This window comes from Mauremys mutica, chromosome 8 (assembly GCF_020497125.1).
Source record: "Mauremys mutica isolate MM-2020 ecotype Southern chromosome 8, ASM2049712v1, whole genome shotgun sequence".
Taxonomy (NCBI): domain Eukaryota; kingdom Metazoa; phylum Chordata; order Testudines; family Geoemydidae; genus Mauremys; species Mauremys mutica.
In genome coordinates, this window is record NC_059079.1 from 54,276,808 (window position 1) to 54,299,044 (window position 22,237).

Consider the following 22,237-nt stretch of genomic DNA (forward strand, 5'->3'; position numbering starts at 1 on the left):
TAAAAATGTCTTTCTGGTATTTATGCAAGGGAATGGACTGGGTTCTTCTTTATAGTTCTAGCCTCTCATGATAGGCAGTAAGGCATTTCATTAGAAAAATGGGCAATTATTTCTATATTCATTTTTATCTCTGGGTATAAATGGATTTAGAGACTTATATAGAATAACCATGGTGATTCTAGTTTCCATGCAGAGGGCTGAACTGCCTGCCTGATTCTTAATTAGAAAGGAATCCCACCTCCCGCCTACTTTCACAAATTATTGGCAGGAATATTTGGCTTTTTTACTTCAGGAGCATTAAACAGAGATCACCTATTAGGATCAAGTAGGCATATCCCACACAGATGTCTTGTGATTGCCAGAGCACAGGACAGGATAAGCTGTCATAGCCTTGTGTTGTCTTCTGTATTTTTAGTAATGTAGTCAATATGGTATCTAACCAGTTCAGTAGGGACCTATAAGCAGTGTAATTGGTACAGTTCTGTGGAGTGGGGCTCACCAGGCACCTGTTGTGTGACATGGAGCTGTATTCTGTTGCGATTCCAACTGCAGTAGAGCCAATGAGGTGGTGGTGCTTGACATAGCCAGTGGTATTGGTAGCTACATGGATTCATGTGCCTCCTGTCCCTCTCCCGTCCCCTTAGTATTCCAGAAACTACTCTAACGTATTGTAAAATACAACCTCTTTCAAAATATCTCTGCCTGTATATCACACTTTCTTCCCGAGACTTTATCATTCAGGCACTTACTTATAAACAAGATCTGTGTTGATTATGATATTGTTGGTTCCTGCTGCTTTTTCCCCACCTGAACTTAAAGGGCCAAATTCATACCCATTGAGCAAACCCAACTCCAGCAAAGTTGCTCCCTCACACAGCTGCACTGCATTTTCCTCTAAATGTTGTTTTTTGTGACACCATAATCGTTGTCAAAGCAACCAGCTGTGATGTCACAGAAGATTATTATAGCTCTTAGATACCATAGATGTCTTTAGGAAAACCTAAAATGAGGAATGATCAGCAGCCAAGGAATTTTTGAGAAACAAAATTCTGTTTTCACTCCCATGTTTCGAGTAGGGACTGCCTTGAACTCCTGCCCGGGCAAAACACCTGTCAAAGGAGGAAGTTCATAATGAAACAGGAGAAATAAGAGATAGATAGAAGAGAATGTTTTTCAAGGTTTTCCATAAGTTGCTTGAAAGGGAGAGTACAAGTTGTTCCAACAAGCTCGCTCATATTGCTTTTCTCTCTTAAAGAGGCCATTATTTTTCTCATGAGAAGTATAAAACAGTTTCACTTTGTGGTTGTGGGCATATAATATTTATTTTTATTAATAAGCCGCTAGGCCAATATGTCTTCATTAACATTGTTTTAGTTTAAAAGAAACCTCTGGCTTAATTCCCACTAACTTTGTACAGGTGTAAATGACCTACACAAAGTGCCAGGCACTGGAGGATCAGGTCCCTACTCTTCAAAGTTGCCGAAAAAGTAGTATTTAAAGCCTGTGGGGTTATTGTCATCTTCTGGCTAATTTATGAAAACTAGCACCATGTGCTCAGCTGATATAAATCAATGTAGCTCCATTGAAGTAAGATGAGTATCTGGCCCAAGATCTGCAAATGCATAGAAAACATGAGTGGCTAAGCTTTCCAGCTGGTCTCTAAAACTATACCTGCAGTTTTAATGTCCAAGATTTTGCATGCCCAGAGTTTGAATGTTCATGCACTTGTATACATATATTGAGTAGACATGTGGGTACTTAATTTATATGTGCAAATGCAACTTGCGTGATCTAATCTGAGTCTGGTGCAAACCTAATTCTAAAAACTACACTTCAGAACTTGACACAACCTATGTTTAGCCATTAAAAAAAAACAAAAAACCTAGGTAAGGGCACTGCGTACAAGACCATATCTTTTGCAACAGGAAAATTGGTAGATATTACATGGATATCTATATACTAATTTGAAAGTTCCTATGTGAAGCAGAGGACATATGGAGTCATGGGCTGTTTTCCCTTAAAAATGAAGTTGAAAACATAAAGTACAAATAATTTCCACCTGTAAAATTGTTGCTAATGAAGTTACTCCAAACTAGGGTAATTTTTTAATGTGTCACTGGATGGTGTGAGAATTTCTCAAGCCCTGAAAACAGAGAATTCTGAATCTACTTTAATTTTCATCATATATAAGTTGGCACTACGAGGGCTTCCCAGAATAGCTATACCTGTATAGTTCTTCTGGCAAACCTTTTCTAGTGTAGACCTGTCCTTAGACTTGAATTAGAAATTGAAATAGTAAGTTCCATTTTTTTATTCTCTTGCATTCTCTTGCAGTTGTGTTCTTTTCCTTTTCCAGTCCCCAAAGAGTGTTCAAATCCAATCTAAACTCCTTTTTTTCTACTGACATTTTAAATCTGGTTTTAAGAAGTCCTGAAAACATTTCTATTGATTTTTAGGGTTTGTACTCTTTCTTCCCCTCCCCCCGCCTCCACCTCCACCTCAACCTCACAAGCACACTTAACAAACTATTAGGTTTACAATGTCTATTTGTGTCTGGAAGAGCTTGTAACTAGTAACATGTTGTAATTCCGAAGTCTATCTAAAAATAGTAGGGATCATAAACTGCACCTGATCTTGCTCAGTTTGAAGTCATGGGAATTTTGCCATGAACTTCAGCAGGAGTGGGCCCGGCAATAAGTATGGCAATATTAATCCTTTGCCTTGATCACATTTGTCTTTATTTCTAGCTTATGGAAAATGCAGTGTACACTTTTGAACAACTTCTCAGTCTGAGTAGCCAAGGAGATACAGTGAAAATTTCAGCTGCCATTGAAAAAGTCAAACTACGAGTACTAAAGGTAAAAATTATCTGACTCTTAAGTGTACTAGAAAACTGAGGGATCTGCTTAGGTGTTTTGTAATAAAATGAAGGCATTTTTTACATACATTATTTTAATAATGAGAAGAAGTGTGTTTCATACCATCTAATGGGAAATATTTCAATGCATCCACTTGTTTTCAGTGACTGGAATGATTGGCCATATTCTTAACTGCCTTACACCTTATCTATCCCTGTCCAAAATTAGTGTAAAATGCTACATCTGGTGTCAGTGAGTGGAGAACGCTAATTTAGTAGCATTTTTCAAATGACTACTCCAGGTGCAATGCAGTGGAGAATTAGGTCCTTCCTAAATGGTCTGATGACTTCAAATAATAATTCTGTTTTTCTTACTCCTATACTCAAATCATTGGACCATGCTTTTCTCTAGTCTCATGGTATTCAAGTAGCTATGGACAAACCATATGGATAAAATTTGGCTTAAAATAATTTGGCTAATATTTAAAAAAAATATTTATGGCACACTTCATTTGCCTGCAACTGCACTTTTAGGGACAGATCCTCAACTGGTGTAAATTTTCATAGATCCACTGACTTCAGTATAGTTATGACAATTTAGAGGATCTGCCCCCAAAATTCTAACTGGTCCCAGAAGTGGAAGTGCTGAAATATCATGAGAGAGGCAGTTCTCATGGAGAGTGCTCATCTGAATTCTCAGACTTTAAGGCCAGAAGGGACCATCGTGATCATCTAGTCTGACCTCCTGCACATTGCAGGCCACACAACCTCAGCTACCCACTCCTTTAATAGGCCCATAACTTCTGGCAGAATTACTGAAGTCCTCAAACCTTGATTTAAAGACACCAATTCATATGCTTTGGGTTGCCCGCCAGCAGGAACAGGCCAACGGGAACAAACTACTTGTATGAATGATTAATTGTTCTAACTGTATTTTTTCTTTTGTCTGTTTTGACAGCAATATGATTATGACAGCAGTACTATACGGAAGAAAATATTTCAGGAAGCATTGGTACAGATCACATTGCCCACAATGCAGAAAACACTGGCTTCAGCTTGCAAACCAGTAGGTAACTTTATGGCTCCATGCTGGAATAAAATTAAAGGGAAGGTGGAATTAGCACACTGATGGCTATATCCTAAGCCACCTAATGCAAATTAGCTACAGGTGGTCATGTAAAGTGGCCGGTCACAGGGCCAATATGATCCTGAGGGTGGTCAGTTTGGGGCATCAGTGGTGGTGAAACGATAATGGATGTGGATCTGATTTGGGGTGGGGAGAGAATTCAAATAAATAAGTTCCCTTCTAAAATCTTTTGGCAGCCCTATGCAAATCCCGATCACCTCTTCTATGCAGTGGGGGTAAATGGGAATTATTCCATCCCTAGGGCTGCAATAACCCTCATGCTGCTCCAGCAGTTTATGGAGAGAGAGGAAGGGACCAGGGTCTTTATGCGTTTTTTGTTTTGTTTTTGTTTGGCAGGGAGACACTGGGGCAGTCTCTCGGGGAGACGCTTCCCCAGAAAATCTGATTACAAGGTCAGGGCAGATGTTTGACACCATCAAACCAATCTTCTCTCTCTGGCTGACAGCTAAGGTTCTAAGTTCTGAGCCTGTAGTTCCATCTTCATGTTCTACAGCACCTCTAGGGGGCCACTGAGCTGAAAGTCTGTTCCTTGCAGTAGGACACTGGAGGAGCAGTGTGCATGCTCACTTCTTTTTCCCTGTTAACTACCTTCAACACCAACTGCCATGTAGGGGAAGGGAAGTGGAAGGAGTTGAGCAGATATATAACTACTGTGGGCTTATCTTCACTAGACTTTTGTATCTCATATTAATTGCCACCTAACAAGGGGTGCTTAAAACATTTGTCAAGCTTACTGTGGATACTCTTCTCATGTTTGTTCCAGGCAACAAATCTTTGCTGTTTATCCATTGGATAAATAAACATGAAACAAACATATGTCCTTAGTAGTCTTTTTTACTTAGTATGTTTAATCAATTAACATGAGGTATAAAACTCTAGTGTAGACATAACCCAGTGTGGCTGTCTCAGATTTCTTTTCCTCACCCCCACCCACAAATAAAAACAAAGTCCTCTCTGATTTGGTTGGGAGCACTAGTGGGCTGCATGCTTTCCGTGTCTTGCACCACAGAATTACCAGGGCCCCTGAGTGAACAGTCTGAAATGGTCAACAGTCTCAAACCAGAATTGTTCTTTCTATAGTTAAAAGGAATAAGAAGGAATAGATTTGGAGCTGTTTAGGGCACCAATACATTTCAGTATTCTAAATTGCACTGCCATGTATTCGTTTGTCACATGGGATGATTTAGGAATAACCAGTATCTTTTTTTCTGTGAGAATGTATGGCAGAAATAATGTGTGAAACATAACAGATGTAAGAAATTATAGTGGATAAGCTGTCAGTGTTAAATGAATTTTAGCATGTTATATTTGTAAGTCTGTGAATGTGAATCATCTGACCATTAAAATTCATGACTTTTTAATATATTCAAAAGCACATGTGTACATTGTAGGGTATGCCTCTCTATTTGTTTTCAGATCCACAAATCTAATAGTCTTTTTACGGTTTGTAGATAATTGGCAATATATCCAGGACATGGTATTTATTTGTAAATAAAGCATGAAATCAAAAACTTCTATCACATTTAATATTCTGGAGAATGGAGTCCTCTCATTTTCTCCACTGAACAGGGATAGGGAAGGCAGTGGTGGAGCAAACTTTCCCTGCGGTCACTCTGCTAGTGTACCTCCGTGTACTCAACTCTAGGAGTGAGAGAGTAATATAGTTCACATACCTCTCTGCTGGTAAGCCAACAAGGATGTCTATTAAGACCATTTGAGATACCTTCCTAAGAACTTGACAGAGGCCTCTAGACTCCCTTCCCATATACCACCAAATAGCCATCCAGTGGTAATGACTAAGGCTAAGATTATCTCATGGAGGTCATGGAAGTCGCTGAATCTGTGGCTTCCATGACATTCTCCGTTTCAACCCTGGAGTGATGGGGCTGGAGCTGTCACAGCTGGTGGGGGCCCTGGAGCTCTGAGCTGCCATGGGTGGTGGGTGCCCCCGCAGCTGCCAGCCGCAGTGGGGGGACCCCAGAGCTCTGAGCTGCCACAGGCTGCCAGCTATTTCTGACACCAGGGGAACCCCAGAGCTCCTAGCCACCGTGGAGGCAGATGCTGTACCCTCTCTCTTCCTGCAGCAGGGCTGGGGCTCAGCCCCATTTTGTCACAGTTATTTTTAGTAAAAGTCAGGGACAGGTCATGGGCCTCCATGAATTTTTAGTTGTTGCCTGTGACCTGTCTGTGATTTTTACTAAAAATAACCATGATAAAATCTTAATCTTAGTAATGACTCAGTTGCTACCTAGCTGGGCTGTATATAAACCACTGAGCTACAGGTGCTATATCCCAGTAACAAATGCCGGAGTATCCCAATACCCTGATGAGGATGAATTTGCCTCAGAGGACAGGCATAGACTCAGTCACTTCCTCACCTTCTGCATTATTTAGAATATAAGAACTATTTATTTAGAGTGCTTAAGGTAATGCAATATAAAAAGTACTGGTAAATGTGAAAAATACTGTAAACATATGTAGCTCATTTAGACCTGGAGAGCTGTCATCATGAAAAGATCTCTCACATAGGAGCTGGCAGGTTCTTTTCTGGGCTGATGAACCCTTGAGGACCCCAGATTGCCACATTTTTATACTTTTATTCCTTCTTTGTGTCTCTGCACAGGAGTTGCAGAAATATGAACAGTACATCTTTGCTGATTACACCAGAGTGATACAAGTAGAGAATGTCTATGAAGAGATTTTATTTCAGACATTGCTTGATGAAACCCTAAAAGGTAGGAATGCTTCCGAGGTGATAGTAACAATGTTTAGAATGGGGTCTGTGAGGTCTTATTTCAGAGCTAGTGATAGATCGGAGCTGCCTTATTCAGTTCCAGGTCCCAATTTTCCCAGAGGTTGGAAGTGTTAAGAGTCTAAGGGTACGTCCATACTACCCGCCGGATCGGCGGGTAGCAATCGACTTCTCGGAGTTCGATATATCGCGTCTCATCTAGATGCAATATATCGAACTCCGAACGCACTCCCGTCGACTCCGGAACGCCACCACCGCGAACGGTGGTGGCGGAGTCGACGGGGGAGCCGTGGACTTCGATCCCGCGCCATGAGGACGGGTAAGTAGTTCGAACTAAGGTAGTTCCACTTCAGCTACGCTATTCGCGTAGCTGAAGTTGCGTACCTTAGTTCGACCCCCTCACCCCTCAGTGTAGACCAGGCCTAAGAGTTTTGATTCAGTTCACTAAAGAGATGAGGCAAGCCATGAAGTTTTGGATTCAGATCTGAACTTCCCCAAAGCCACTCTCAAAGCCCTGAACTTTCAAATAATTGATTACATCTAATGACATTCAGACTGAATGAAGTATGTTGCCAAAATATAATTGCCAATAGGTCACTGGTACTAAGAAGAGCAGTCTCCAAAGATTTATCTGTGTGGGCATCAGAGAACGAAAAAGTTCTCAGTCAATATGTATAGGTGATGATAGGGAAGTTGCTGTATTCCACAAGTTCTAAATGGTTTTCTGGTTGGACTTCTGGCCCAAAATTTAGGTTTTGCAATTTAAAAAAAATGAATAGAAATGTTTATGATATTCAATTAAAATAGCTCTCTAGTTCTAGATTTAAATATCCTCCTATAGTGTTGTGAACCCAAACAGAAGCAGTCTGTTAGTGCATGAGAAATGGGAAGTGTAACTTATTATTAATGTTCCATTGTCCAAGCTGAGTGAAATGAAAAAAAGCACAGATAATTAAAATTAGGCCTTGTTAATAATCCATGATATTAGAAACATAGTAAAGGAGTATTTTTGAGTGTTCTTAAAATGTCAGTTTTTTTAGATCCATTTGATCTTTTTGTCCTACTTAGTAATAAAAGAAGCTGCCATTCTGAAGAAACACAACCTTTTTGAGGACAACGTAAACTTGCCTTATGAAAGTGTGTCCAGTTTAACTGACTTGAAGACCCCTTCAGGATCAGCACAAGCCAGTCCTGCTAAGCAACTGTCCACCACTTTAACAGAAACATCAGATACTGAAACTCAAAGTAATCAACTGCTTGTTGTGTCAGAAAAAATGATCCAGGAGAAGTGTCATGATGCTACAAAGCCATCAGACAATGAAGAAGCAGTTTATGTCAATGTGTCTAGCAGTCCTGCAATTAGTAGAGAAAAGGTGATCATTACAGACATCACTGACAAACCGGCGTCTCATCCTTTTACTCCTAACGAAGAAAAGAATGTGGAGGAAATGATAACTTTCCAGAATGAAAATGCGGTGGAGACAGAGTTTGGAGGGAACAGTGAAAAAGAAAATAAGGTACAAGAAGAGGAGAGAAGTCTTACAGTCCCTGGTACTGTGAATGAGATCAGAAGCTTGCTGATGGTGACAGTTGAATTACCAGCAGTTGCTCCATCTGAGAACAAAAAGGAAGTGGCAAATGAATATGAAATTTTGAAGTGGCAAGAACATGGTGAAGAGAGTGATGAAAATGGCAAAACTAATGCAGAAACCGGTCAAACAGACCAGGTAGTGAATAAAGAAGTAGAACATTCCGAGCTCAAGGTGGAGCAGCCACTTCCATCCAGTTTTGGTACAGGCAATATGAATTTAATGATCATTTCAGAATCAGGCAACCATGCGACTCAAGCAGAATGTTTGGAGGTCTCTGAAGAACTGGATGTGTCTCAAGAGTCAAAGGCAGAAATGGAGACTAACCAAAGTGTCTGGTATACTGGTCTGGAAAGCTGCAAAGATCTTCATGACAAATCACAACCAGAGGCACACACTGAAAGCATAGTTGGAGACAGAAGATCTGATCTGGAGGAAGCAGGTGAAGATCACATTCATGCTGTCCCAATGGAAACAGAGGCTGAGAGCTTTCCTGGGTGTTCTGCTGAAAGTCCTGATGCAACACAAGTACCCATTCTGAGTATTGAAAACTTAAGAATAGAAACAACTGATGATTTTCAGGTTTCACTAGTGCTAGAGGAAAATGAGCTTAGAACGGAAAAGGTTACAGTGGATATTAAATCTGAAAGCTTTACTGTTACTGGAAGTGATGAGTGTCAGCCAGCAGGTGCACCTTCTCTATGTGCTGAAATCACAAGCTCAGTAGGAAGTGAAACCCTCACACAAGAAAACAGTGAGGAGAGTTGTACAGAGCAGCACTCTGAAGAGTAAAAAGTGTTCTTCAGAAATATACAGCCCAATCCTGCAGCCATTACTCTCTCCAGCAGTTCTCTTGAAGTCAGGAATATTCACATGAGTAAAGACTGCAGGAATGGGCCTAATTGCAGCGTTGCCAACTCTTGCAGTTTTATCACAAGTTTTGCAGTACTTGGAGGGTTTTGTTACAGGCCCAGTTGCTGGAATCAGGTTATTACCTGCAAATTTCAGCTTTCATTTAAAAAAAAAAAAGTTAATTTCTAGTCCTCGTGGAGAAAAGCTTGAAAGCATGACTCCCTAAATGCTTGAACACCTCAAGGCAAATAAAAAGAACCAAAAATTTATTTTTAAATCTCACAAATGTTAAGATAATTTTGTTTTTTGGGGGGCCGACTCATGTTTTTTGAATGGTTGGGACTGGCAGTATTACAACAGGTCTTAGCTGAAATTAGTCAATCAAAATGTTATTAAATAAATTCATTTAGGATCTGCATTCAGTGTGTTAGAAGGAAAACATTTAAATCTCTCAAGTAATTAAACAGGAAACAAATAATTAGTAGGTTGTTCAGCAGCCAAATTGCATGTAAACTTTGAATTTTGCAAGCCGACTGATTACTTAAGTATTCTAAAGTTTTGACATAGATTAAGACAATGAAATGTTCAGATTTTTTTTGCTATATTTAAAACTGGGAAAACACTGGGAGCAGGTTTCTCAATCCCACTCTGCACTTCTGGGTTACACAGCCTTTCAGAGCACTTTACAGCTATTTTCTTTCTTTTCTTTTTTTTAATCTAATGAGAATATTTACAATAAAACCAGCTAGCACCCTTATGCAGCACCTACCTACTGCACTTCCTAGTATACAGTACATTCACCCACAATCCAAAATACTAAGTTCTGAACTGCAGTACTGCCACATGCATAAGACTGTATCACCAAATCCCAAAAGCATGGGAAATCAGAATGAAGTATGAAAAGTCCCATATACCATAATCATACCATTTACTCTCCAATTTCTTGATGCAATGGAAGGGAAAGTAGCTAAGGAATAGCTAGTTGTGCTTAGGTTTTGGGAGACAAACTGGTCATATTTTCAAAAGCAGCTTCAAAAATTGGCAATGCACAGAAAATCATAGAAGTGAAAAATGGAGTTTTAGTAAGTTGAGCATTAAAATTGTATCTGCAATTTTAGAGGTTGGTTTGAGATACCTTAAAAGTTTGTCCCAGGGAATAAGTACAATTTAGTGTGAGTAAGGGTTGCAGAATTGGACCCATAAAGAATAATACTGGAAAGTAATGTCCTTTTCAAGAGGTAATAAAGATCTGACAGCATAACCTCAGTCTTGTTGGCATTTAACTGTAGGAAATTTGGTAAGGTCCATAGCATGAGACAATCAAACTGTTATACAGTACTAACAGGGAAGTGACACTATCTGAACAGACAAACATCTGTTTGGAAATGCCATGATATCGGTTAACTTGATCAAGTGGAAGGTTGCTGTTGTGAAATAAATGCTACTACAAGGTGTATTCATATATCATAATTATAGGAATAGAGTAAAATACAAGATTTTTTTTTTGGGGGGGGACTGGTCATGAATGTTTGTTTGCAGAAATGTTCATACTAAAGTCTCACACAACCAACTGTCAACTAATTGTCTTATGGATCATTCCTGGTTTGTTTGTTTTTTTTAATTGATAGTGAACATTAAGGAGTGATTTCATCTGTGCTTGACAGTTAATCAGTGCATGCCTCTTGTAACCATTTCTTTGGTGGAAAGACATATTTTCAGTATGGAATTCTGTGTGATAGAAGAATAGCAGGATAGTAGCAATTATCTCCTACATAAAAGACTGCATTTTACAACTAAAGCTATTTAGAAATTAAATTCTTTTGATGTACTTTCTATATCAGGGGTAGGCAACCTATGGCACGCGTGCCAAAGGCGGCATGTGAGCTGATTTTCAGTGGCACTCACACTGCCTGGGTCCTGGCCACTGGTCCTGGGGGGCTCTGCATTTTAATTTAATTTTAAATTAAGCTTCTTAAACATTTTAAAAACCTTATTTACTTTACATACAACAATAGTTTAGTTATATATTGTAGACTTATAGAAAGAGACCTTCTAAAACCATTAAAATGTATTACTGGCACACGAAACCTTAAATGAGAGTGAATAAATGAAGACACGGCATACCACTTATGAAACGTTGCCGACCCTTGTTCTATATGTACAGAACAAAAGAGAATTTAACATAAACGTTCTCCTCCAAAGTAATATTTAATCATTCACATTACAGGTTTAGATTTGGGGCAATACTTCTCTGTACACATTTGGTAATTCAGTGTTGACTACAAATGGTTAGTGTGGTCGGTATTTTTGTAAGTAGAATAGAGAAGAACTGAGAAGACTCATCTCGTATATTATCTTTTGTTCTACAGTTTTGAAATCAAGTTATTCATATCAGTAGGTGTTTGTTCTGTGTTTTTATTTACATTTTTCTTGGTTTCCTATGTACTAAGATTAAGGATAAACAGTTGCATACCCCAACTCAACATAGTCTTGGAACATTAAATGTATTTGCTTTATTCTGAATGAAGCAGCACAAAGCAGACTATGGTGTCAAGGATCTGTCCCCTGGTATTTCCATCATTGGAAGGTTGCTTTGGACCTTTGATCAATAGTAATAGTTTATTGATGAATCATAATTTTTTTTTTGCAATTTTCTTAGCATTTCCAGAAACATTATCCAGATTGAATTTTCTTAAAGTACAGCTAATAAGACTTATTTCTTTACTTCAAAAATTGGGGGTGTAAGAATTAATTGATTAAGAGTTCTAAAGTGCATTGAAGAGGGAAAGAGCTATATATGTATTAAGTATTGTTGTTATTATTATTATATTTCTATTGGCTACCAGCTTGAGTAGACAAAACAAGAAACACATTATAACTTGCTTATAACTTTGTAAAGTGCTTATAACTAAATAAAATATGGTCATCCCTTTCGTTGCTGGATGTCAGAGGTGGGTTTTTTAAGTGAATTTGATACTTGTGAGAAATACCAGATGCAGTTTACTTCAGATCTCATTCATGCTGGTCCATATTTTTATCAGAGGGGTCACTAGAGAAAAATCTCAGATTATTGCCAGCTGTAGATCTAAGCTCTGATGCTCCTGTGTGGTGATATGTGATGCTGTCTCTAGAATAGATATTGTCTGTTTAACTGTTAGGCTTAAAAAACAGTTTCTTAAAGTGCTGAAATTCTGAATTCACTTCCACTTGTCATAAACCCAGGCTGTGAGTCCATGTACTTGAACTCTGGACACTGGTGAGAATAAGAGAGAAAAATGTCCATTGTAGCACTGTGGCTTTACTGTTTAAATTACAACAGAAAAGCTGGGACCAATATCAGTGCTCGGAGAGAGCCTTTCTTCTCCAGGCTGTTTATAACCATTCAAATTATTCTTTTTAAATCCACTGTTAAATGCAACACGCTAATGTCCCATAGAAAAATATTTTTGTTTACATTTTTTTAAAAATTAGAGTCAGAATTGTTTCTAACTAAAATGTTTTAAGTCATATTTTCAGTTCCTTTACCCTATTTTTTGTTATTCAGGGCATTTGAAGTAACGAGGTTTTCATTTAAAGTCACAAATCAGGTGACATTATAAGTACTTCCATAGTTTTGTGTTTGTACAGTGCCTAATACAGTAGGGTCCTGATCTAGGACTAGAGCTTCAAGGTGCTACAGTAATACAAATAATAGACAAGCCAGGATGTCACCAATGTGGAGGGACTGGGAATTTGGGTAGGGAATAAGCAGCAACTGGTACTCCAGATGCCATCACACAGACTCCCACATGAACTTGTAAAGTGGAAACCAACTAATGTGAGGAAACGAGGACACCCTTGAGAAAGCTAGGAGGGAGGGCAGAAGAGTCAATCTCAACCCCATAGAGCAAAATGGAAGCAGCAGTAAATGACAGAGAGGAATGGAAAAGACAGGTTTCTGTCTTGTGCGCCAACATTTGTACAGGAAGGATGTTGTTTTATAAAGCAACAAAACCAGAAGAGTTCCTAAAGAAGATAATCTTCCACTCATGCATGTCACTACAATACAGCCATACAGAATGTGCAATATAGTCAGAATTGATTTAAATGGAGTATGTTTAAATGTTTTATGGAGCACTTCCTTTTTGCATTCTAAGCAAGTGTAATAATTGCACACATTGCTTTCTTGGCGACTCTAATTTTTATTTTAAAGATATGATTGCTGCACTATTTCAAGATGAACTGACCAGATGCTCACTTGTGCTCTCACCTTTCTTTGTCTCTCCTGGCTGGAAAATTCAACATCAATTGAAATGTAAAGGAAAAACTAAACTCTTCTTTGATTCAATATTGTTCTTCAATGTAACTTTGTCAAAGCAGCCATACTTACCTCATGCCCCACAGATTTAATGTATAATGGCACATATACACTCAGCAGCTTGCCACCCACAGCCACCTCCTGTTCCTCTGGTATGGCAGAGTTGACCCTACCCACATAGCAAAAAAATTATAGTAAATTTATATATAATGCTCACCAAATGCCTGAACAATGAAAGTAGCCCGAATAACTTAGCCATATTTTCTTTCAGACTTTGCCCAATTTAGGGCTGTACTGTAATTTGCCAGGAGCCATAAGGCTGCCAATTTTTAGGTATTGTCCTCTGGGGCAGGTTCTCAGCATTGTAGTGTTGTGATGCTGTTCTGCTTCATCATCTTCTTCCCCCTCAAAAGAGATTTCTAGGTTTATTTTAATATAGACTGCAAGGTGAGAAATACCTTTGTCAAAATTGACTGTCAAAAGAAAAGAGGCAGCTATGGCCCTCCAGGACTATAATGCATCTAATTGATGTAACATTACAATTATAATTGTGCTGTAGATTACTGGCTAGTATTTGTTGGCTACATCCCTCTACTGGATACAATCAGAAGTGCTTAATTTGGTGTCATGGGCTACTGTTAACATCAAAAAGAGATTCCTCTTCAGCCAGTGGTTAATGTAGACTGCAACAGTTCTTAACACCAACCAAGATGGTAGAGGGAGCACTACTTAACCAAGCTGGAGAGAGGGGAGATATCTTTGCCTCTAGCCTCTCATTACATCAACCCCCTGCCTTTAGTTGCATTGGCAGTGGCCTATGCTTTGGTAGTGGGAGCATCTGGGTTTCATCTCTGTTGTCACAAAAATCTGAATGGCTGGGGATGACCATACATCCCTTATTTCAAAGGACCATCTCTTATTTCATTGATTTGTTGTATGAGTAAAGGAAGGTGTTGCAGAGCAATACTTAAAGAATGAAACTGTTGATTAAATCTTGTTTTCAGTGTAGAAATCAACCTGAAGAAACCTAGTCCTTTTTAACAAAAGGTTCTCCTTTTGTGTTCTAAGACTGCATTGAATTGCACATCTAAAATGAAAATCAAGGATGTGGCTTCGTGTTTGAGACTTTGCCTGTTAAAACATTCAGAAGTTTTTCTACCTAGCCCTCTGTTTTTGCACTTTTAAAAACAATTCTTATATGCACTTGTAACACAAGTAAGGAAATGCTAGGAAAACTTTAGAAAATTTCTGGAAAGGTAAAGGTTCAATGGCTAAGTAAACAGAAAATGCTTGCCATATATGGACACCAGTATGCTTTATTGCAAGGAAGGTACTGTGTGTAGGGGAAAAAGTGGAGCTTTGAAACATGGTATCCAGCTCCTCTTCCTCCGAATTTCTTAACACTGGTGGAAAGCATATGTTCAGTCCTACCTCAAATGCAGCAGTGGAAAGAATATTTTCCTTGTGTAAACAGACTTGGGTTGCAGAAACCTACTACATTTTTTTAAGGCTGCACTTCAAATTAAGTAAATATCCATTGTGCATGTAAAGAGTTTTATAAATTGGTTTAAAATGTATTGAAATGTATCAAAACTGATCATTAGTACCATTTTAACCATTAAAGTGAAGTTTATGATAATTCCATTGTATACTTCAGGGCAGTAGAAAGGTATGCTTGAGAGAGAAATACATGACATGCTAAGGGAGAAATGGAGTTTCCCTAAAACATGCCTTAAAACAAAGCATTGTCCTGTATTTTTCATGTGATTTTCCATTATTTCCAGTCATCAAAGGTGGTCGCCCTAGAATCTGAGGCACGGAGCACTGAAGTGATTTGCTCAAGGTCACATTCAATGCTAATGCTGGGCAGTGTCCGCACAGGCTTCAAGAAAATATAGGACAACTGTGTAAGACACTCTTCACTGTTTTATTCATGGCAAAATCATTTCCCAGTAGGGCCAGTCTCAAGCTTAAAAAAAAGTCAGGTCTCAAAAATCATTATTTGCTAGGGGTGGGGGTGGGGGTAGACTTGGGTGGAAGGTCTATATTTGCCTTTTAATTTCTGAGCCTTTGGAGCTATATGCAGATGCTGGTTTCAAGCTTGTGCTGAATGCTGGAAACCTTTTTGTTTAAATGAAAGCTGTGGTTCTCACATAACCACGAGTCCAGCATCTGGGGCTTTTAGAAAAACGCCAAATATCATGACACTGCTGCCAAAATTGTGATAGTGGGAAATCCCCCTTCCCTTAGGCAGTAAGTGCTCCTGTGTGGAGTGAATGCTGAGAAACAAGACATTTGCCTCATACTGAGTTGTTACATGCAGCAGGAGGAGTGGGGCTCTAGAGCCAGCAAGAAGCTCTCCCAAGCCACTGCACTGGCTTGTAGAACTGCAGCCCCCTCATTGTCTATAAGTAAGGCCCTTTATATAACGTCCTTTCAGGGCAACTCACAAACAACCGGTCCCAGGATACAGAGGAGCCTAGCGGCTCAGACTCATCCAGACTACAGCTCCCAGAAGGCCGTGCTCCCTCCAGAATTTAGCGACCAGCTCGGGGTGGAGCGTTGCATGCTGGAACTTGCAGTCCCCGCGCGCCATCTCCCGAGCCAATAGCCGACCCCGCCTTTTGTCCACGTCTCACTCCACTAAAGTCTTTCACCGGAATCACGTGCCACAAACGGACCCCCCCCCCTCCAACGCCTTCGGCTCCGATTGGTCCACAGCGACGCCACGTGACGGGCTGAACCCGGAAGCCGCGGAAGGAGATTGTTTCCTTGGCTACGCCACAGGAAAGCGAAGGGCCGGTTCTTTCCGTTTGCACGTCGGCGGCGCTGAGAGCGGCAGCAGCAGCCGCCGCCGCCGCCAGGGAGAGGGGCGGGCTGCGTGCGGCGAGGATGGGGCTGAGCCGGGCCTAGCGGGGCGGCGGGCAGCTGCTGCCATGAGCGGAGCTGCTAGTGGTGAGGGGGGGAGCGGGGACCCCGCAGCCCGCTGGGGCAGATGGAAGCTGCTGGCCCTGGGCCTTCTCTCCGCCTCCTCGGTGCTGGCAGCCGCCCCGGCCGCCGGAGCCATGAGCAGGGAGGAAAAGCGCCGGCTCGGGTAAGCGGGGAGACGCGGCGGGGGTTGTGCGCAGCTGGCGAGCGCTTATCCTGACCGGCTCCAGTCGTCGCTCCCCTTGGGGCGGGTGGAAGTGGCCACTGCCCGCTCTGGCATCCCTTTTCCCGGGGGGGGGGGCGGTGACCGATGTGGCTGCCCTTGCGACAGCCCTCGCGCTGTCAGCTCCGTCTGCAGGGCTCAGCCTCTGCCCCCGTGGAAGGGGTGCGGGCGGACCCTGTTGCTTGCCCTCCTCTGAGCGTGGGGAGCACTCCCCCATGGGGCCTGGCCATTCCCCCGGCTCCCACTGGGGTGTGGCTGAGCCCCACTCCGCCCACGCATGGATCTCTGCTGATCCCCAGCACCGTCAGCCAGCGACCTGTGTGACGTTCCCAGCCTGCATCAGAGTGGTGCCTAGCCCCTCAGAGATGTACTTTGATACTTCCCTGAATTTTTGATATAGCCCCAGTCATATCTGCCTGTCTATCAGGTCATCTCCCCCCTCCCGTGGTTGACACCCCTAGTATCTGTGTGGTCATGAAAATTTCAAGTCAGCTATTGTATATAATTATGGGTAAAAGTGGTCAAAGGTCAAAACCATACTCACTAGGTGTTCGGCATGTTGGTCTGATTATGACAGTGTTTCTGGAACAAGTCAAGGTTTTAGAGCAATAAGAGATCACATCTTTCATATTGATAAGAGTTGAGATCATCCCTGCCGAGTCACTGTGAGCAATCAAGTAGATTGTTTAGGGAGCCCAATTTGCATGTGTGTATAAAGCTAATTATTTAAAGGATAAAGAGTACAACATCAGTGATGAGGTATGTATTCCAGTGCATAGAGTATGATTTTTTTAGAAAGCAGTTCTGCATTCTGATCATTATTGCCACATAATTCCTGTGTCACCTTGACAATTTCATTACCTCCTTTGTGCTTACTGTCATCTTCTGTAAAATGAAGATAGTAATATTTCACAAGGGTGTTGTGAGGCTTCATTAAGAGGTTTCATTATACAGTTATTTGATCATTAGGTAAAAGGCATTTAATTATAATATGTGCACTCATTGGATCTTTCATTCAAAGATCTCAAAGCACTTTGAGTACATCACAGTCTTGAAAAATACCTTAGCTATGTGTTCCTCACATGGCTACCCAAATGATTTAGACTCCTTTCCCTGGCCTGTTTACATTTTAGGTGCATTGTTTAACTACTTATATTCTGTATGCACCATCACCATATATGTACTGGTGAGCTAGGATCTACCAGTACAGGCAGAAATGTGGACTGCTTCAGGTATTTGTTCAGCTTTTGCAGTGCTGCAGAGGTGGAAAGAAGCCACCTTCCTTTCAGAGGTGTTTATTTACTACGGGTAGGTCTATACTTACCCGCCGGGTCGATGCGTAGAGTTCGACTTCTCGGAGTTCGAACTATCGCGTCTAATCTCGCGATAGTTCGAACTCCGAACGCGCTCCCGTTGACTCCGGAACTCCACCACTGCAAACGGCGGTGGCGGAGTCAACGGGGGAGCCGCGGACTTCGATCTTGCGGCGTCTGTACAGGTAGGCAGTTCGAGCTAAGGTAGTTCGACTTCAGCTACGCTATTCGCGTAGCTGAAGTCGCGTACCTTAGTTCAACCCCCTCCCCTAGTGTAGACCAGGCCTTAGGGGTCTGGGTTGGAGCACCTATGCGAATAGGAGGTTATATGTATTTATATGGTAAGAATGTACTTTCCACAGAGTCCCTTCAGATAATGGTCTGGGAATACAGTCCATTTCAGGGAGAAAAACCTTTTAATGTGCTAAATCATTGTTGGACAATGTTTATAGGCTTTGACTCTGATCCTGCATCTGGGTCTGTATAGGTAGACCACATGGTCACATTGAAGTGGATGGTGCTCTGTGTGGGCCTAGGATTTCACCTGCACAGCTAAATTGCAGAATTGAGGCCATCAAATGGTTATAATTGGTGAAATGACTGAAAAAGGCATCATTGGGGTCCATGTTTATTCTTTTTCCTACGTTGATAATAAACTTGTTTAGATGAGTTAAAATTATTTTTTTTTAACTGCCAAGCCAGTAAACTCAGTTGGGTGTTTGAAAATCTAGCTGAGTTCTTCTTACCTCTTATATCAGCTGCAACAGATATTTTGTGAACACTGTTGATGATGTCCAAGTCAGAATAGAATCCAACTTGCTCTGTATTTGCATTACTAATAGTAGGGAAAAACCTATCTTTTATTAGTAAAATAGTCTTTGCTAAGACAGGAAGCAGCTATTGAGAGAGTGAGTGCCATTGAATATAGTGACATTTCAGATCATGACCACTATTTAGACATTACAAATACAGTCGAACCCATTTATGTCGACCTCGGTTAACTTGCCAATCCTATTAACTCGAGGTTTTAGAAGTGGAACCGCCAAACTCCCTCTTTATCTTATGGGCTTCTCATCTGTTATGTCGATTTGCCCAACCCTAATATCTCGAGCCCGGCTCCCCGCGTCCCCAGCCACCCGCTCCTGGCTCTCCAGCCGCGCGGTTCCCCAGCCGGCTTCGCCTGCCGCCCGCCCGCCGGCTCCGCTTCCCCGCCCGCCGGTCCCCGCTTCCCCGCCCCCGCATACCCGGTCCCCGCGTCCCCGCCCCACATACCTGGTCCCGGCTTCTCCTGCCGCCCGCCCGCCGGCTCCGCTTCCCCGCCCGCCGGTCGCCGCTTCCCCGCCCCGCATTCCTGGTCCCTGCCCGTCCCCGCCCGCCCGGCCCGCATACCTGGTCCCTGCCCGTCCCCGCCCCACATACCTGGTCCCGGCTTCGCCTGCCGCCCGCCCGCCGGCTCCGCTTCCCCGCCCGCCGGTCCCCGCTTCCCCGCCCCCTACCCGGTCCCTGCCTGTCCCCGCCCGCCGCCCGTCCCCGCCCCACATACCTGGTCCCGGCTTCTCCTGCCGCCCGCCCGCCGGCTCCGCTTCCCCGCCCGCCGGTCCCCGCTTCCCCGCCCCGCATACCCGGTCCCTGCCTGTGCCGCCCGCCCCCGGCCGCAGCCCTGGTCCCTGCCCGTCCCCGCCCCACATACCTGGTCCCGGCTTCGCCTGCCGCCCGCCCGCCGGCTCCGCTTCCCCGCCCGCCCGTCCGTCCGTCCGTCCGCCCGGCTCCGCTTTGCCGGATCCAGCCACGTGCAGGCAGCGCGGTAAGGGGGCAGGGAGGGGGTGGGGGGGTGGATAGGGGTTTATCTCGATCATTGGTTATCTCGATGGCTTTTGGCAAACCCCTAGGCCGTCGAGATAACAGGGTTTAACTGTATATACATTCATAAATAATATTGAAACCATTTTTTCTTTACTTACCAAGATGGTAATTCAGGGAAAATATGGAACCTGGTAACTTATGATTCCGCTAACATGTAAAATAGCTTTTGGTGTTGATGATATCAACTGTTGCAGAAGGAACACAGAACTATGTAGTGGGGTTTTTCTGAATGAGGAGTGTGCCTCCTGACTGGTTCTTAGATCGACAAGGTGGGTGCTTCTGTTGGTGAGAGAGAGAAAAGGGTTTCCAGCAATACAGCTCTTCTTCAGGTCTGAGAAAGAAACTCAGCGTGTCAGCTAAATACAAGACCAAACAGATTGTTTATCATAAGTAGTTATTACATATTCTAAGGGACCATTCAAGGTGAAGTGGCCTGTTTACACCCCGGTAATCATAGGACAAAAAGGGGGGTTATTGGCTTACAGATTGTTGGAATAAGCCATAAATCCATTGTCTTTATTATGGCTTTGTCTACACTGGGGGTATGTCTACACTGGCACTTCATCAGCAAATCTTTTGTCATTCAGGGGTGTTAAAAAAACATCCCCCTGAACGGTAAAAGTTTTACCGACTAAAAAGCAGTGTGAACAGCACCCGCTGCTGCTTGTGGGGGGTGGAAGTTTTTTGTCAGCCGGAGAGCTCTCTCATGCCGACAAACAGTGGCTACAGTTGCTAAAAGCTGCATATTATAGACATAGCCTAAGACAATGATTTTTAGAGTCTAGCAAAGTATCTAGTAGCCTATTTGGTCTTTTCAGTATAATAATTGTGGTTAAAAAATGAAAATATACTGCACTGGAAAACTGGATTTTATGATTGGAAGTTCATTTCTCTTTGCAAGTGCAACACTCCCAGAAACAAATCATTGCACAATAAATGTAGGGACTTGAAGAAGTTTTATTCAGAAGAAGCTCCAGTATTGGAATAGCAGTAGTGTTACAGGACTGGCCTGTTGGGGGTCAGTTTGCACACCACCTGCTACTCTTGGACTAGCTTTAGATAGTGTTTCATTCTCCTCTCTTTCATAAGGTCCAAACAGACCATAAAATATCTTGCCACTGGTTGTTTTACTTAATCAGCTCTACTTGGGCAAAGTTCCAGAGATGAAGTGAATGTTATGTATTTTTATGGGCATCTGATATTAATCTCCAGATATTAAACTACAGTACTTTTATTGTGTTAAAGTTTGACAAATAGAGGAAATATGAAACTGATACTTATTTCAACAAATTTTTTCCTGTTCCTTTTCTTAGGAATCAAGTGTTAGAAATGTTTGATCATGCTTATAGCAATTACATGGTAAGTAAACTACCAATTTCTTCAATTACGCTTACATTACATTACATAAATTAAAGTTTGTTTTGCATTTGTCAGCAATCATCGACCTGGCAGATTTAAAAAAACTTGCTGAAACTCTGTTGGGGGAAAACTGAAGTAGAAGTTCGTATGTGCAGCTTATATGATTTTCTTTTGAAATGTCTGCATATGAGAAATATGAATGTAGGGGGACAGTAATGTTTGATCACAGGAACATTTGCTAGGAATTCCTGACAGGTTACTTAACTTATGCTTGATTTTTTTTATTTTTTTTCCCCTAGATCTGACATGCAGTAGTCTCTAAGAATTTAAGTGTTTGTAAAGATAATTGAAAATAAAAAGTGCTAAGTTATGGAATTTAAAAATATTTTAAAGGGAAGATGTTGCAATATAGTCTTAAAGTCCGATTTTTCCAGTTGGATCCTTACAGTTAGCCTATAAAGCTAAAAGCTAATGGGGCTCTCTCTGTACAGATAAACCTGCATTTCTCTCGTTGCAGGATCAGGACCTTTCTATGTAAACCTGCTTGCTATTCTTAATGTAGTTTGTCTCCTCTTATAAATTTCTTACTAAATCAATGTTCCCTTGACTTATTTGGTAGCATGAGACCTCTGAACAAAAATGTTGCAAAATATCTACAGACCAAGAACACTTGAAAAGATACATGTCTGTAGTTATCAAATTCTAGTGAACACAATAATTGTTAATAATGTATTGGTTGTGCTAGTGAATATAAAAATGTTTATATATTCCTGCAGATAACTTTGTTTACACTTTGTTGGCTTAACATTAATTATGTAACCTCATATTTACCTTGTGATGTTATATTTGCTGTAGATTTTGCAGCTTCTTTGCTCACAAAAGTTCCATTTCACTTAAAAAAAATAATTTAAAAAAAACCTGTAGCATCAGACCCATATTACATAACCTGGTGCTAAATAGACAATTGTAAATTAAGTGTCCACATTTGCTACTATTTATAAGATATATATATATATATATATATATATGTGTGTGTGTTGTAACTTAGTGTTGTCAA

At 41.6% G+C, this 22,237-nt stretch overlaps 2 protein-coding genes across 3 annotated transcripts in view; both read left to right on the top strand.

Annotated features, from left to right (window-relative positions):
- NIBAN1 (niban apoptosis regulator 1) overlaps positions 1–11,155 on the top strand; it is a 106,675-nt gene extending 95,520 nt beyond the window's left edge. Inside the window, exons 11-14 of the mRNA XM_045028818.1 lie at positions 2,748–2,858; positions 3,816–3,923; positions 6,628–6,739; positions 7,825–11,155. Of these exons, the coding sequence (XP_044884753.1) occupies positions 2,748–2,858; positions 3,816–3,923; positions 6,628–6,739; positions 7,825–9,137 (1,644 nt within the window). The 3' untranslated portion in view covers positions 9,138–11,155. The remainder of the gene's footprint in view (positions 1–2,747; positions 2,859–3,815; positions 3,924–6,627; positions 6,740–7,824) is intronic.
- Positions 11,156–16,266: 5,111 nt separating this feature from the next.
- Positions 16,267–22,237, top strand: part of EDEM3 (ER degradation enhancing alpha-mannosidase like protein 3) — a 51,749-nt gene continuing 45,778 nt past the window's right edge. The window contains exons 1-2 of one of the 2 annotated variants that reach the window (XM_045026471.1): positions 16,267–16,588; positions 21,135–21,180. In XM_045026471.1, coding sequence (XP_044882406.1) covers positions 16,431–16,588; positions 21,135–21,180 — 204 coding nt within the window. In that variant the 5' untranslated portion in view covers positions 16,267–16,430. Of the gene's footprint in view, positions 16,589–17,137; positions 17,405–21,134; positions 21,181–22,237 lie in introns of those variants that run through there. The other variant, XM_045026472.1, reaches the window with a different exon arrangement.